Source organism: Octopus bimaculoides, chromosome 3 (genome assembly GCF_046866305.1).
Source record: "Octopus bimaculoides isolate indiv1 chromosome 3, ASM4686630v1, whole genome shotgun sequence".
Lineage (NCBI taxonomy): Eukaryota > Metazoa > Mollusca > Cephalopoda > Octopoda > Octopodidae > Octopus > Octopus bimaculoides.
The window spans coordinates 45635726-45651999 of record NC_142930.1 but is presented as its reverse complement, the minus strand read 5'-3'; the positions used below and the strand labels follow the sequence as shown (position 1 = coordinate 45651999).

At 35.5% G+C, this 16274-nt stretch overlaps 1 protein-coding gene across 2 annotated transcripts in view; it reads left to right on the top strand.

The window, feature by feature from the left end:
- The first annotated feature begins 1875 nt into the window (after positions 1-1875).
- The window catches only part of LOC106871860 (uncharacterized), a 42051-nt gene continuing 27652 nt past the window's right edge, over positions 1876-16274 (top strand). For both annotated transcript variants that reach the window (XM_014918605.3, XM_014918597.3), the window contains exons 1-3: positions 1876-2031; positions 13486-13645; positions 15176-15290. In XM_014918605.3, the coding sequence (XP_014774091.1) occupies positions 1996-2031; positions 13486-13645; positions 15176-15290 (311 nt within the window). In that variant the 5' untranslated portion in view covers positions 1876-1995. The remainder of the gene's footprint in view (positions 2032-13485; positions 13646-15175; positions 15291-16274) is intronic.

Here is a 16274-nt window from a genome sequence, read left to right as displayed (position 1 = left end):
CATACATATAACCATACATACATATTTAAATCGAAACATACAAAATCATGCATAGATAATGTTGATTATGACATACAAGTGGATAAGATAAAGCCCACATAAGATACTACCCAACAAGGTAATCAACAGCTGTCCAAAAGTGTCCGTAAGACATTTCCAATGAGAATGTAGATGCTTTCAGCAAACACTATCGATCGGAAAGATTAACCTGATAGCATACCAAATGTTAGAATGCATACATGCCTTAAAAAAAACAAACAATACCAGCGAACTTAGAAATTTAAGCGATACCTAGATTATCAGTTTGTAAGGGGGAGATATAACATTCCTTTGGTTGTTGCATTGCAAGTTTGGTATATTTGCTTGTGAAGTGACTCAGCCTTGAGGTCACACGAACCGGGCTTGGGATCAGAAAAGCAAAGAACCGTGACAGATGCATTACTTGAATGAATGCAATTAGGTAAAACTTCTATAATCTATTAATATTTTCAACTTAAACATTATATATGCAATATTATTCTATAAAAATTCTATAAAATAATGATCTGCCATATGCGTACAATGCTGCTGGTTTATAGATATAGAAGCAATAGAAAATTGGTACTTTTTTCTGTTTCCCTATGAATATAGTTTAAAGGAAATTAGCACCAAAACCTATTCGAAACTATATCACTGAGTCAACAACTCACTGGAAGTGCATTCCTTCTCCAGACACGCCCGGGATACAGAAGCTATATTATATTACTTAGAACAATTGCCTAAAGATGCGTTCTTGGCAATATAAGTTGATTTTAAAAATGTTTCCGCGAAGACTTGAAAAACATTATTTTTAGCATATATTATTCTACTTTACAAGAACTTTGATTTTGAATTGGTGAAGCACATTTGTACCCAATAGGTTATATTGAAGTAAATTTCATGCATTCATCTATAAAGTCTAATATTTTTTTATGCTGCCGCACGCAATTAATAGCTAATTTTTTGCTATAACTCAAATATTTTCCTTCAAAACTATTATTGTCTATATAACTCAGTATAATGCTATTTTTAATAGAAATATAACTTGTTCAAATATTACATTATGCTAGAATTAAGGAACTGCGGCGAGTGTACAAATTGAATTAAGAAGATTTTTAATAAAGAAAAAAAATCAATTCTATCATTCCTGCACAATTATATTTTGTGCAACAGCAGTTGCACCTGCAGCAGCACTAGCAATAGCAGCTCAGAATATCAAACAGGTTAAACAACATCAATATATCATGCTGGATGATGAAACAATTTTCGATGCTAATGAAAAATACTGTAATCAATATCTGCATGTCTATTTGTGGGTGTGAGTGTGTATTTCTGTTTATGTTACACAGTCGAATATAACTTGCAAACATGATTTATTTCTAAAGTTCCTTTATCAGGAGAGGCTGTGAATTAGATGCAAACCAATGAACCAGTTTTATTCTCCCTTACATTTATGTAAGTAAAGCATAAAAGTAATACAATAGTATTACCACCTCCATTATAGATTACAAGACTTGCAAGAAATCAAATTGAATGAAATAAAAAGTGGGCATTTAACTTTCAGTTATTTTAAAATTTTGTTTCTTTCTCTCTCAATAAAAATTGTTCAATTTCCATTTCTTTCAGTTTAATTGTTTCGCATCCTTTCTACATCTGTCTAGTATTATATCATTTTTGAAAATTGGTTTCATACAGATCAATGGCTGAAAGAAAATAAGACAAAGAATTTTATTCCATGTATCTGTGTAGGTGTATTGACAATAGTTAGATTAAACTTAGAATGGGTGGAACTTGAGAAGTTAAAACAAGCAGTGGGCGTTGATGGTTTTAATTTATTCACTTGTAGATATTGCAAGGTAAACAAATGTAGGAGTACTGACAATATTAAATAAGCAAAAACAACGAGAGACGGTACGAGTCGGGGGCGTTGCATCGACGGACATATAACAACTGTGCGACGAATCATTTTACACATTTATGCCTACATTTTCCGTTGAGCAGCACGATAAAGCAGTAAGTGTTATTTCTAGCTTTCCTTTGCTTCTTTCAATATACACATACATACATACATACATACATACATACATACATACATACATACATACATACATACATACATACATACATACATACACACACACATACATACAAATTTTTAATGGCTTTCAGTCTTTTTATGTAATGTGTGTTACCTTTTTACTCTTTTACTACATCTATTCACTTGGTTGTGGCCATACTATGATACTGTCATGCATGAAATGCATAATGCATAATTTCAAATTTGCCTAAACTTTTCTTTCTAAAATTTTTGTTGTATAAAATGTTATTTTTATATACCTTCAATTTTTGCTGAATATTATTTATGGTAATAATCCACAAAAGAATGCTAATACTAAGCATCGCCCTAAATGTTCGAAACTCACTATTAATAAGTAACTGGCTAGATCTCTCTTTAATTTTTATACCTGGCAGTTTCAAATAAATTTCCTGTAACCCTTTGCTTGTCCAAAGCATTTCCATAATTCTGTTCTAAACACCCATGCTTGTTTACAAGCTTTTAGTTTCAAGTGATATAAAGTTTTCCTTTCATAAGTCCCAAGTTATTCTGATGGTTGAAAAAAATTGGGAATATGTATCACATATGATGCAAGGATACCAGGGAAATATGTCCCGTGTATCACACGTTATACATAGGACAGACAAAGGGATAAGAAATTTTGATTTAGGATGTTTTATTTGGTCAGAACATCTTTTATTTGTTTCATTCAATAGATTGAAGACATGCTGGGACTCCGCCTTGAAGAATTTTTGTTGAATGAATCGATCCCAATATTATTTTATTTAAGCCTGTTATTTATCGGTCGCTTTTGCCAAACCGTTAGATTACGGGGACGTAAACATACTTTATGCAGAGTGGTAACACAACAACATCTGTTGTCAGGCAGTGGTGGGAAACAAACACAGACACAAGAACGCACACACACATACACACAGATATATATATATATATATATATATATATATATATATATATATATATATATACACACACACACATACACAACAGATTTCTTTCAGTTTCTGTCCGCCAGATCCACTTGGTCGGTCCGTCCGAGGCTATAGTAGAAAACACTTGCCCAAAGTGCCACGCAGTTGGACTGAACCCGGAACCATGTGGCTGAGAAGTAAACTTCGTACCATACAGCTACGCCTACGTCTTTAGATGCTTTTCAAACAAAACAAAAAAAAAGAAACTCTTTCGATGTCAGAAAAGCACTGATCTTCTCATTCCCTCAAGTTAGCTTGATTTTTTTGAGCAGGAGTATTCATCACAATTTATGACCTCATTCTTATTTGAAGTACGGCGGCTATCACATATTATTTGTTATTTTATGGTTAGATTTAACAGCTTCTATCTATCTCTCTTCTGATTAGAATATTGCGTATGGTAAGAAACTCAGCACGTCAATATTGGAGGCAACTATTCTCAAGTGTGTCACGTGTGACATGGACAAAGATAAAAGCTTTTCTCTATAGGTTCTTCAAACAAGTTAGAGTAGAAGTTGCATTTGTGCAATTTTTATAAGCATCAAGTTTTATATTTTCTTACCTTTTTATCTAAATAAGATACAGAACGTCTTTGTCTCCAAAATAAAGTTTGGCAACAATTTATGCAAGTAATATGCACCAGACTGGTAACAAACCACAATAAATTTACTATAAAAAAAACTGTCACCGCACTAATGTCACACAACTCTCCATGCACTATAGGTAATCTACAAACGCATACTGCATTAGACAGTATGCGTTCGCAGAGCGAAGTGTGTTGGTCGTCCGACAATCCGACATACGTATATGTGTGTGTGAAAGAGAGAAAGAGAGAGAGAGAGAGAGAGAGAGAGAGAGAGAGAGAGAGAGAGAGAGAGAGAGAGGGAGAGAGAGAGAGAGAGAGAGAGAATGCATGTATGTTTGTATATTTGAAAATTGTTTTACACTAACAAATTTGAGTTTAGACTCTTGTTCAATTTATCCCATTCTGCAGAAAGAATAGGAAAATATATTCTAGTGCATTTGTATAGGTATGTATGTGTACACACATACATACATAAATACATACACACACCCACATATATATACATACACGTACATATATATATATATATATATATATATATATATATATATATATATATATATATATATATATATATACACACACGCACATACACACACACACACACACTCACATATGCAGACATATTTGAACTTTTCACCATCAACATGTAACACAAATTAACACCAGCTAATGAAGGATCTTCTACGCAGCTAAACCCCAAGGAAAAGATATAATGCCGTCTTTGAAGCATAGATCAGGTGTTTAGGCCTATATCTAATGACAATGTACCCCATTATTAAGTCGAAAGAAATACAATCAGAGATGATATAGGCTGAGGTTCCTCGACAGCAAAAAAATAATACTGATTCTATAAATACTACCCTGCGACAAGTACAAATTGTTCACGAACTGACTAGATTTATAAGCCTTAAAATTCACCCCATAATTGCCCCCGGGCATATGGCGTAGTGGTTAAGTGCGCGGGCTACTAACCCCAAGGTTCCGAGTTCGATTTACGGCAGCGACCTGATTAATAATAATAATAATAATAATATAATAATAATAGTAACATCGATAGGAATGAGAACCCAGGTTCGAAATTTCCCCAAGACACCTGACGAAGGCTGGAGGGTATATCAGCCGAAACGTTGTGTTAACTACAAACAAGATGAGGACGAATATCCGTCAAATGTAGATAATACTAATAAATTAGTGTCTAATCTCACGCAGACAAAATTACAGTTACCAGCTTATATGTCATTCGCGAGATTGTAGAGGATTTATTCAGTCAGCAGTCAGATTTTCCATCAATATTTTGTTGAAAACAGCCTACCTTCAAAGTACACTTTAAACACTGTCATGCAATTTCTGCATTGTAACTTAGAAACAAATCTACTTATGACAGCTGAGTAAAAACTGTAGTATTTTAGCCTTTAAAATTCACTGTCACTTAATATTTTAAAGTTTTAAATTAACTCAAAATTGATACACAATCACAAAAAGAAACTCGAAAAACTCAAAGCCAGTTCTAGTTTATACCCACTTTATCAGAGAGCTACGCTAAAGAAACTTTAGTGGTGTAATCGAAAACAGTTACAAAGTTATTCTTGAAAGAAAAACTGTTATATCGGGGTTGGCTGAATGCACCCACAATTCGGCTAGATGTCATTTTACGTGTTTGGAATCTTCGAAATAACAAAGGAGAATATCAAAATAATATAAAAATAAACATTTCCCCATACAATTATTGCTGTTGGCACTCCGTCGCTTACGACGTCGAGGGTTCCAGTCGATCCGATCAACGGAACAGCCTGCTCGTGAAATTAACGTGCAAGTGGCTAAGCACTCCACAGACACGTGTACCCTTAACGTAGTTCTCGGGGATATTCAGCGTGACACAGTGTGACAAGGCTGACCCTTTGAATTACAGGCACAACAGAAACAGGAAGTAAGAGAAAGTTGTGGTGGAAGAGTACAGCAGGGTTCGCCACCATCTCCTACCGGAGCCTCGTGGAGCTTTAGGTGTTTTCACTCAATAAACACTCACAACGTCCGATCTGGGAATCGAAACCGCGATCCTATGACCGCAAATCCGCTGCTCTAACCACTGGGCCACTGCGCCTCCACTTACAATTATTAAATTGTAAAAAACATTTTATTCCTTTATTTGCAGTTTTTACTCATGAAATTATTTTAAAATTATGATATTTGTTTACGGGAGGGGCCGTGTGGTAAGTCGCTTGCTTTCCAACCACATGGTTCCGGGTTCAATCCCACTGCGTTGCACCTTGGGCAAGTATCTTCTGCTATAGCCTCGGTCCGACGAAAGCCTTGTGATTGGATTTGGTAGACGAAAACTGAAAGAAGCCCGTCGTATATATATATATATATATGTTTGTGTGTCTGCGTTTGTCCTCCTACCATCGCTTGACAACCAATGGTGGTGTGTCTACGTCCCCATAACTAAACGGTTCAGCTAAAGAGACCGATAGAATAAGTTCTGGGGGCGATTTGTTCGACTACATGCGGTGCTCCAGCATGGCTGCAGTCAACTGACTGAAACAAATAAACGGATAAAGGAATAAGGGCACCAACAACCTTAGAGTTAGCTTTGGTTAAGATGATGTTCACACGGTTCCTTTGAAGGACTCATAAGAAATGAATTACCAAACTATATAGAGTAACTGCTGTAATTTGAGGATTCTTATTGTAGGAGCATAGAAATATAATTGTTGTTTGTTGGCACTCCGTCGAGGCTCCGGCAGGGAATGGTGGCGAACCCTGCTGTACTCTTTCACCACAACTTTCTCTCACTCTTTCTTCCTGTTTCTGCTGTACCTGTAATTCAAAGGGCCAGCCTTGTCACGCTGAATATCCCCGAGAACTACGTTAAAGGTACACGTGTCTGTGGAGTATTTAGCAATTTGAATAATTTGATATATTTACGCGTTCTTGTAAATACGTGCATATATGAAATTATGTATTCTTAGACTTTTGAATTCTTCATAGAATTTAATCCAGTCGCTGACAAATTGATAAATGTTTTTTGCTTGAGTTAGACAGTCCCAGGGATTTAAATGAGTTAGTGTATACATGTGCTGATGTATGTGGTGTAGATATAGCTGCGTTCATTTTATGGGTGTATATGTTTCTTCAGTGCACGTATGTGTGTTTTTGTGTGTGTGTGTGTGTGTGTGTGTGCGTGCGTGATTACGCTTTTGTATGTATGTGTATGAGATATGCCCATTCGTGATTGTGTGTATATATTCAAGAGAAGGAAATGCAGAATCTTTTGGAATGTTTTACTAATCTTCACTGATTGACTGGATTTGAATTATGCGAGTCAGTTTATTTTCTTTTTTGGGAAACATTAGCATTTCTAGATTATGCAAATCTCTTGCTACATAGTCTAGTACACATGTAATAATTATTTTTACTATAAGTACAATGCCTAAAATGTTGAGGGGAGGGAGCTAGTTGATTACATCAAACAGTACGCAAATGGTACTTAATTCATCGACTCTGAAAGGAGGAAAGGCAAAGTCGACCTCGATTGAAAGAGATGCCACTAAACATTTTGATGGTCATGCAAACGATTCTACCAGCTAGCTGCTTTAAAGTGCAACTGTAATAATGGTTTCAAATTTTGGAACAAGGCCAGCAATTTCAGGAGAGGGGATAAGTCGATTACATCGATACCAATGCTCAACTGGTACTTATTTTATCGAACCCGAAAGGAGGAAAGGCAAAATCAACTCTGGCTGCATTTGAACTCAGATCTCAATGTCGGAAGAAATGCTGCTAAGCCTTTTTTTTTTTCTGGCGTGTAATGATTCTGCCAGCTCATCACCTTTGGTGTACTTATGATAACGGTTTCAATTTTCGGCACAAGGTCAGCAATTTCAGGGGATAGAGAAGATGACAGCATCGAACATTTCGGGGGATGGGAAAGTTGATAGCATCGAACGCAGTGACCAACTAATACCTATTTTATCGATCCTGAAAATAAAAATGGTAATTCGACTTCGGTGGAATTTGAACTCAGAACGTAAAGACGGGGGAAATGCTGCTAAGCACTTTTCCTGTTATGCTAACGATTCTACCAGCTCTCCGCCTAAGTGTATCTGTAATAATCCTTTCTACTATAGGCGCAAGACCTGAAATTTGGGGGCAGGAAGCTAGTCGATTTCATCGACCCCAGTGCTAAACTGATATTTAAATTATCGACTCCAAAAGGATTGAAGACAAAGTCAACCACAACTAAATCTGAATTTCGAATGTAAAGACGGACGAAGTGCCACCAAACATTTTTTCCGGTGTGCAAACGATTCTGCCAGCTCGGTGCCTTGGTGCAACTGTAATAATGGATACAAATATATATGTCTGGATATAAGATCTGTTAGTTCTTCATTAGTTCGCTAAAGATGTTCTCTTATAACAGAACTTTAGACGAGAAAATTAAAATCCTCCAGGCAGTTGATCTCAGCAACAGCAATGCATTACTTTATTTTTCAAACCAGAGAACATTGTCAGGTATGTTGTGCTTGCAGTGGCTTGCTATTTTTTATTGGAATGTTCCACCAATATTCCTTTATTTTAAAGTATGAATAAATTCTGGTTTTAGATTACCTCTGATATGACCGTCATTACAACGCTTTAGATGGTTTACATTACAATTATGTGAAGAGGGAGGGGATTAAAAAATTGGGATAAATTTCCTTTCAACCCCACCTCCCAGCTCGCACACCGGATTTTTTAAGTGCTTATTTTTTAATGAAATTTTCTTGTGATACGTTCTTGAAGGTATAGAGTTGGATTATCTTCATAAAGTTTGAAAAATTTTAACTTGATTCTATACCATTGAAAACGTATTTCTGGAGAATTTCCATGAAAAATGCGCATTTAATAAAGTCTGGAGTGGAGAATGATTCTCCAAAATAATTAAATTATTTTCAATTTTCAAGAAAATTAGGAGAAACAAAGATGGAATGGGGTGGGGGAGAATTATCCGTTTTTTCTGAAAATTCATTAAAAACCTTTTTCTAGCATAGTCATAATCCCCACCAACTAAAATATCACTAGACAATTTTCATTAAAAGATACGCACTTTTAAGAAAGTCGTGGGAAACAAATTTAGGCGAAATTCAACTTCTATATTTAAATCTTGTCTAAGTAATATAATGCAGTACTCATTGGTCGTTTAAACTAACCTTATGCCACTACCTCCATCCCTCCTGTTAGATTCTGTTAGTGTCATTGTTTGTGTAGAACTTATCAGTGGGGATTAGTATCTTCTTGGTCCTGATGTCCAAGTTGCAGATTTCTTTGAGTGTTTGTTCTAGTATCCAAAATGTAAGTACAAGCACTGGCGGTACCAATGTATCCAATATTCTAATCAATTATGAAATTCTTGTAGCCTTCAACATTTGAGACAGGGGAAAATTTTCAAGCTATTGATATCCATATTTGTAGCTCGTATTATTAGAAATCTTTACTTAATTGACTAGCAAATATCAACACTTGCCTTCACCAAACTGCTGTTTGTATTGTCTGTAAGAATTTTGTATCCATCTCGGTTTCTTGATAAGGGAAATATTACTTGAATATAGCTTAAGGTCATCAAAAATAAAAAAAAAAAGGGGGTAACATTAATTTTCTCTCATCTGCAATTCCTAACATTGAGCTTTATCATTTCCGTCACAGGACTTTACTTCCTGAGCGAGACACTCTGCGATAACCTTGTTGATACCTAATTCTGTTTCTAGCTACAGTAATTGCTTCAATTCTTATTGATAGTTGTGTGGACCATGCTTTGTCAGAATGTGTACTTTTGCATGTTATATTTCTTTTTCAATTATTTTAATTCATCTCTGGAATTTAGATGTCAAAAGTGGCGAGTGTTTCATGTTGAACTTTAAAAATGTCACAGATAGTTTTACTGCTTGTGTTGCATATGCAAAGTGCGAAATAGTTGGTCACTTTCGTAGCTTCAAACCCCGATCTTTTTAAAATTGCCACATGGATATTTTCCAACAGCCACTGATTATTGGCAAAAATGCATATTCATAATCAGATGTGGGTTTCGAAACAGTTAAATATTCTTTTTCTCACTGATTTTAAAAGAAATGCTTACATCTGCTGGGTAACTCATCTCGGAGTCGTATGTAACTTTTCCATTCCAAACTAAATCATCCATTAATTTGAATGACAAAAACATATACTTATAGAGAAGCAAGTCGGAAAAGAGCCGTAGTTCGAGTCAGTCTCAACGGAAATTGCCGAAACAGACGTTAGTATTCAGAATTCCCGATCGGTATTTTTCGGACGATTAAAGTCCATTTTAGTGTATATGTTTGCATTTATGTGCGCTGACTGCAGCATTAGCGCATTTTAGTTCTTATTTCGAAAAATGTAGGTGTTTCCAACACCCCAGTCACATTTAGTGACAGTTATAATTATATATATATATATATATATATATATATATATATATATATATATAAAGATATTACTAGCAAATAGTAATATTACTGGCAATTCAAAGCATGTACAGTGCAGGCAAGTTTAGGAGTGTGTGTGTGTGTGTGTGTGTGTGTGTGTGTGTGTGTGTGTGTGTGTGTGTGCATACACGTGTGTAGTTCTGTAGATGTTGTATGTATTACAGATGAGAAAATTCAAAAGCAAAGCGTCTTTCCTTGAGTTCTAATTGGATTTAAAACTATAAAAATGCTAAATAAAACTAGTGAAAATAGATATTTGAAGTTCAAGGAAATTATTTCGAAATTTTAATCTCTATAAGTCTATTTCGAGTGATAGCTGCGTGTCAAAGTGATTTAAGTGTATCTAATCTGTCTGTCTGTCTGTCTGTCTGTATGTATGTATGTATGTATGTATGCATGTATGTAAGTGTGTATACGTGTATGTCTGTATATATGTATGTATGTATGTATATATGTATGAATGCATGCATGCATGTATGTACGCACGTATGTACTCTTTACTCTTTTACTTGTTTCAGTCATTTGACTGCGGCCATGCTGGAGCATCGCCTTTAGTCGAGCAAATCGACCCCAGGACTTATCCTTTGTAAGCCTAGTACTTATTCTATCGGTATCTTAAGCCGAACCACTAAGTTACGGGGACGTAAACACACCAGCATCGGTTGTGAAGCGCTGTTAGTGGTACAAACACAGACACACAAACTTATACACACACGTACATATATATATATATATATATATATATATATATATATATATATATATATATATATATATATATATATATATATATATATATATATATATATATACGACGGGCTTCTTTCAGTTTCCGTCTACCAAATCCACTCACAAGGCCTTGGTCGGCCCGAGGCTATAGTAGAAGACACTTGCCCAAGGTGCCACGCAGTGGTACTGGACCCGGAACCATGTGGTTCGTAAGCAAGCTACTTTATTTCATAAATATTTGCCATAAAGGCATTCAAAAGAGGGGACGAACAAGGACAGACAGACATAAAAGGGGTGAAGTAGCTGTATCGATTAAATATTTACAATTTTAAATATACAATAATAATTTGATTATATTTACAATGTTCGATTAAAGCATTGCTCATTACAGATGCAATGTGTAATGGCTTTCCTGAAGGATAGGCATCCGACCACCAGTAGACCCATTGCTTTTTCTTTCCCTTGTTTTTGACTTCCACTTACCTGGTGCCAAACACTCCCAGCTTCCTCGCCACAGGCTTCCATCTTCTCATGAATCTGCCTCGTGACAGGTACCTCTTCTCCAGCCTGATCTTACTACTGAGGTGGTAACAAATAAAGTTAACCAACCCCTGGCCAGATACAAAGGTATCCGTCACTATGCCTCTTACACGCGTCTTCCATACTGTTTCTTTCAGTATGGCTACTACGCAGGAAAAACAAGCCTTCCTTTCCCTGTTGAGGGAAAGAGGCGGCACAATCTCGATGATAGATTCAGCTGATAGCTGTACTCTTCCCATCGATGACAACAGTTGTTCTGCGAAAACTATCACTCTAGTTACTTCCGGACGTTCCACAAATGCGTGCAAGACGGTTTCCCTGTCCTGCTCGCACCTCGGACATGTCGGTGATACGGCACTTCCGTGCCTTGACAGTTTATCACGAACAGGTAACGCCGCACGGAAGCACTGCCAAGCCAGAGACTTTTGGTAATTGTCCAGATACCCCGGCCCGAAAGTTCTCCTGAACAGGTTGGTCAACTGATTTTCATCGTAGCCCAAGGTCTCCCACAAGGCGACTTCGGGCCTAAATCCCACTAACCCACTATAAAAATCCGCGGTGGAACTCCTATTGCCGGCATTGCCCACCCGAGAAAGTAGCTGAAGCGCTTGTCGGCACTCCAATTGCCAGTCCCCCAGCCTAGGTCTCTGCTTGATCCAATTACCAACGTCCGTTAAGGACGTTAATTACGGAAAGTAGAACCGGACGTGCGGTGACCACACCTGCTCTCCATCCAGGTAAAGCCAAAGGTGCCTCAACCTTAACGCAAATTTTCGCATCCTCAGCAAAGGCATCCCTAGCCCACCCTTTAGCAGTTTCTGGCAGCAGACAGAGCGTTTCACGAGTGGATTTCCTCCCTTCAAGCAAACTACTTACCACACAGCCTCTCCTACGCCTATGTACGTTATGATAACTTTACAATATACATCTCCAAACAGTCTCATTTTCAGAGGACACTCCGCTCCTGAAATCCATATAGCAGATTATGTTAGAGAATAGTGACTCTGAAATAAAACTGTCACTGTCTTGGTCAGTAGGAAATTAAGTGCTTCGCCCCAAAACTTTTCTGATTGAGTTATTAGTTTTACTGTAGAATTTGCGCTATGGTAGTTTTGTCTCATTTTAAACAGGTCATCGTTCAGAATCCATTGATTTCTATTGTTGTTGGACAAAACATTTGATGATAACCATTCTTTTTTAATAATGGGATATCATCAAAAACAATATCAAGCACTTAACAAGTAAAACTCCACATAAGCCCTAAATCAAAAAGAGCAGTAATAGATGTACTTTCATTTAACCATTTCTCGTTACAACTATTTTATCAATACAATTAAACCTTGGGAGAGGCATTATGCCGGTAATAAACACACGCACTGGTTCAGTCCTTTATTAATTTATAAACAGTATATAGTTTTTTTGTTAAATAATTTCATTGCACTCTTGCAATCTCTTCAGTAACTTGTCTCTCCACTTCTATAAACTATATACCGTTTATAAATTAATAATGGACTGAACCAGTGCGTGTGTTTATTACCGGCATAATGCTTCTCCTAAGGTTTAATTGTATTTCTTTCAACACACGTATCCACATCAAGAATCTTGCACACGAAATACACATACGAAATATTTTATAGTTCTTACTCCAGCATTCACATTTTTTAATATTTTCAACAAACCATTTTTATCAGTTTCAAACAAAATTTTCGACTTCCCTACAAATATACTAAATATGATTTCCTGTTAAAGGTGCTCGACGTTTTATTTCAGAGTTTTATGTAAGCTGAAGTTAACGCAGTAAAGTTCACTTCTCTGTGATGTGATTCAGAAAGCTGAAATTACTTTGAATATACCAAGTACTGACATGAAATTGTCTCCAATCTGTGCACTGGTGACAATGTTTATTGTTATTGAAAGTTTATTTTTATATGTACCACAAATGCTATGAAAACATAACCAGTATGAGTTTATAAATTCTTCATTAATAATAATAGTTTTATGAGTGAGAATAATAAATGCTTCACAAAGAAAAGAAATGTTTCCTTCACTTTACTTTCAACATGTTTTTTTTTTTTTTTTCAGAAAATGAAAACTTCAGAATTGATTATTTGTATCACTTCAGTATTGTTGATAGTGCTGATGGTTAGTGAAGGCTCACCAGCACAAAAATGGCGCCCACAAGGACGATTTGGAAAAAGAACGAACGAAATAAATAACAACCCCTTGTGGATGATTCTCTCTTGTAAGATAGCAATTTTTATTGATTTCTTCATAAATGTTAATTGATAATTTCAGTGTTTAGAAGTATTACAATTGGTAGGAGAAAACTGAGACTGAAAATATATATTTATCGAACTTGAGATTAAAAATAAATTATCTTTTTAGAAATATGTATTCGTTTAACTTACAAATATTCATATCTTTATTTTACTTGTATAAAACAACTGCATTTTAAGCAATCTTAAATTTGCACCCATTGGATTTTTAGTTTTAAATAAGTTAGGATGATGAGTGATTAAATGAATGGTCTGGCGGGTAAGTATCATGATTTCAATCTTAATGTAATTTTGTCATTAGTACACATGCTTCCTAATCATAACGTCTACTTCTGCATGATTACATTTTGAGTATAAATATATATTTGATCAGTTTCTTATATGATATTAGATTGAAAACTCCGATGCATAACGTCTGGGGACCAAGATATCACGCTTAATTGTTTCAGTCAGTCTGGTATTGCTTAGACTATGTATTTGCTTTGGTCAGATTGTTCCTTTGTGTGCCGTGTGACCTGCAAGATTTCTCTCCCCCCCCCCCCCATGTTCAAGGTGGGGTTTCTGATAACCTTCATGACCTATGTCCTCGCTATACTTCTCTATAGGAGTACAGGACCTATGAGAAAATATACATGTCAAGAAAGAAAAAAAAGATATCTTTCCGAATCTTCCAGAGTTCGGCTTATTGCTCTCATTTCCAATCTCTTTAAGTTACAATCCACTATCTCACTTACCTCCTTCAGTCTTTTCACTGACTAGCAATACTTTCCATATAGAACGATCTACCTGAGATCTATTGACATACATCACACATAGTTATTTCATCCAAAGAAAAGTCACCCGGGCGATTTACAAATCCAGGCTCACTAACAAACATGCATTCACACTTTCTCTCTCACTTTTTCTCTCTTTCTCTCTCAGTGGTTCTCGATATTTTTGTCTCATAAGAATATCTTGCCTAAACTTTTATCCTCGGAAATACATTTTTCTGGGGCTATGTCTGTATCCTCTTCACATGAACATAGATTGATCTGCAAATGCTCGGGCTGAATAATATTCACATCAATCTCACTAGTCTCGGAGAGACTGCAAAAGACTATGATCACTGCCCTTTCTCCCTGATTTAAAGTATGACAAAATATCTCGATTGTCAAACCATTCACTCCTAGTAACACTTAAAGCTCATAATTATTTTGAAATTAGACTAAATATGTTCTCTTGTATGGAGTTGAATAATTCATTCTATTGTGTGTTATGCAGTTTTTATTCGTAGGCTGCTGAAATTCTATATCAGAATTGGAATATAATATGATATATTTTACGTTATCCAAGATATGGCAACTCTACTTAAATTACCTAAAAAATAACTTTTTCTAAGTATTGAACTTTTTTTTTTTTTTTCATAGATTTTAAATTTAGAGAATCATTAAACAAACTTGCTTGAATATATAACATTTAAGATGATGATTTCTAATGTTAATACTAATACATTTCAGCTTCGAATAACAATAACGATGAAGCATTAACTTATGTTACTGGAGAAAAACCTGTGCGTCTCGACAATCTACTGTGTGTATCTATTGGATTAAAAAACGCTTATAAATGTACTCGGTATGTTGTAACATCCATAATATAATTATTTCTTACTCAATTATTTTCATATTTTTTTCCCTTTACATTTCTTTTTCATTATTTCATGTGTGCATTTCCATCTTAAGTTTTGTAATAAACTGTAGTTGGCAGTGTAAAGAAGAGTGCTGTGGATATTGTTTATTGGACATCTCTTTCACATTCTATAGTAGAATGTAAGTTCTTTGATATATGACATCAATGAATTAAACAAATTCATTAGTAAAATGAGCCCCTCCTCCTTAATTTTGCTCAGATTGCTTTCAATTTTGGTGTATCAATGCAACTCTGAATTTTGATTACGATCAACCAATTATTTTATCTCGTAAATTAAAGAATTTGATGTTATTTGGAATTAAAGTTGGGAAATTCGGGTAATTTTTGGCCAATCAACAGACAGCGTGGCATTAGCAGCTTGTTACCATGACAACCGCACGCTGTTGTCTGTGCCGCTGTTGTCCATGTTGATTTCACCCGCGTATTTTGTTTTAATTTTTCTGTGTGTGCGTTAGTATTTTTTACATATTTCTTATTTCATGTTTTGGGGACTTATTGACTCAGATAGCTGGATTTATGATTTCACTAGGTTAATTCTATTCATAAAAATTTAAATTAGAAATATTTCTTAGCTTCACATTTCAACAGCTTAACTGAAATTTAGCCCACGTAACAGGAACTGTGAGGAATGTCGTGAGACAGAGATAATGTGGGTGATACTGATAATTTCACATTATTTTTTTAATTCTGCATGCAAAAACATATGATACAGTTATTCTTTTCCTTGGAACAAATTCTTTGTTGACCAGTGTTATTCTTATCGTAGTTTACAAATCCAACACATGAAAACGTTACTCAACTTTGGAATTTTGGAGAATGACGTCCACTTTTCACACACACACACACACACACACACACACACACACACACACACACACACACACATGCACTTATGTATTAATGATGTAC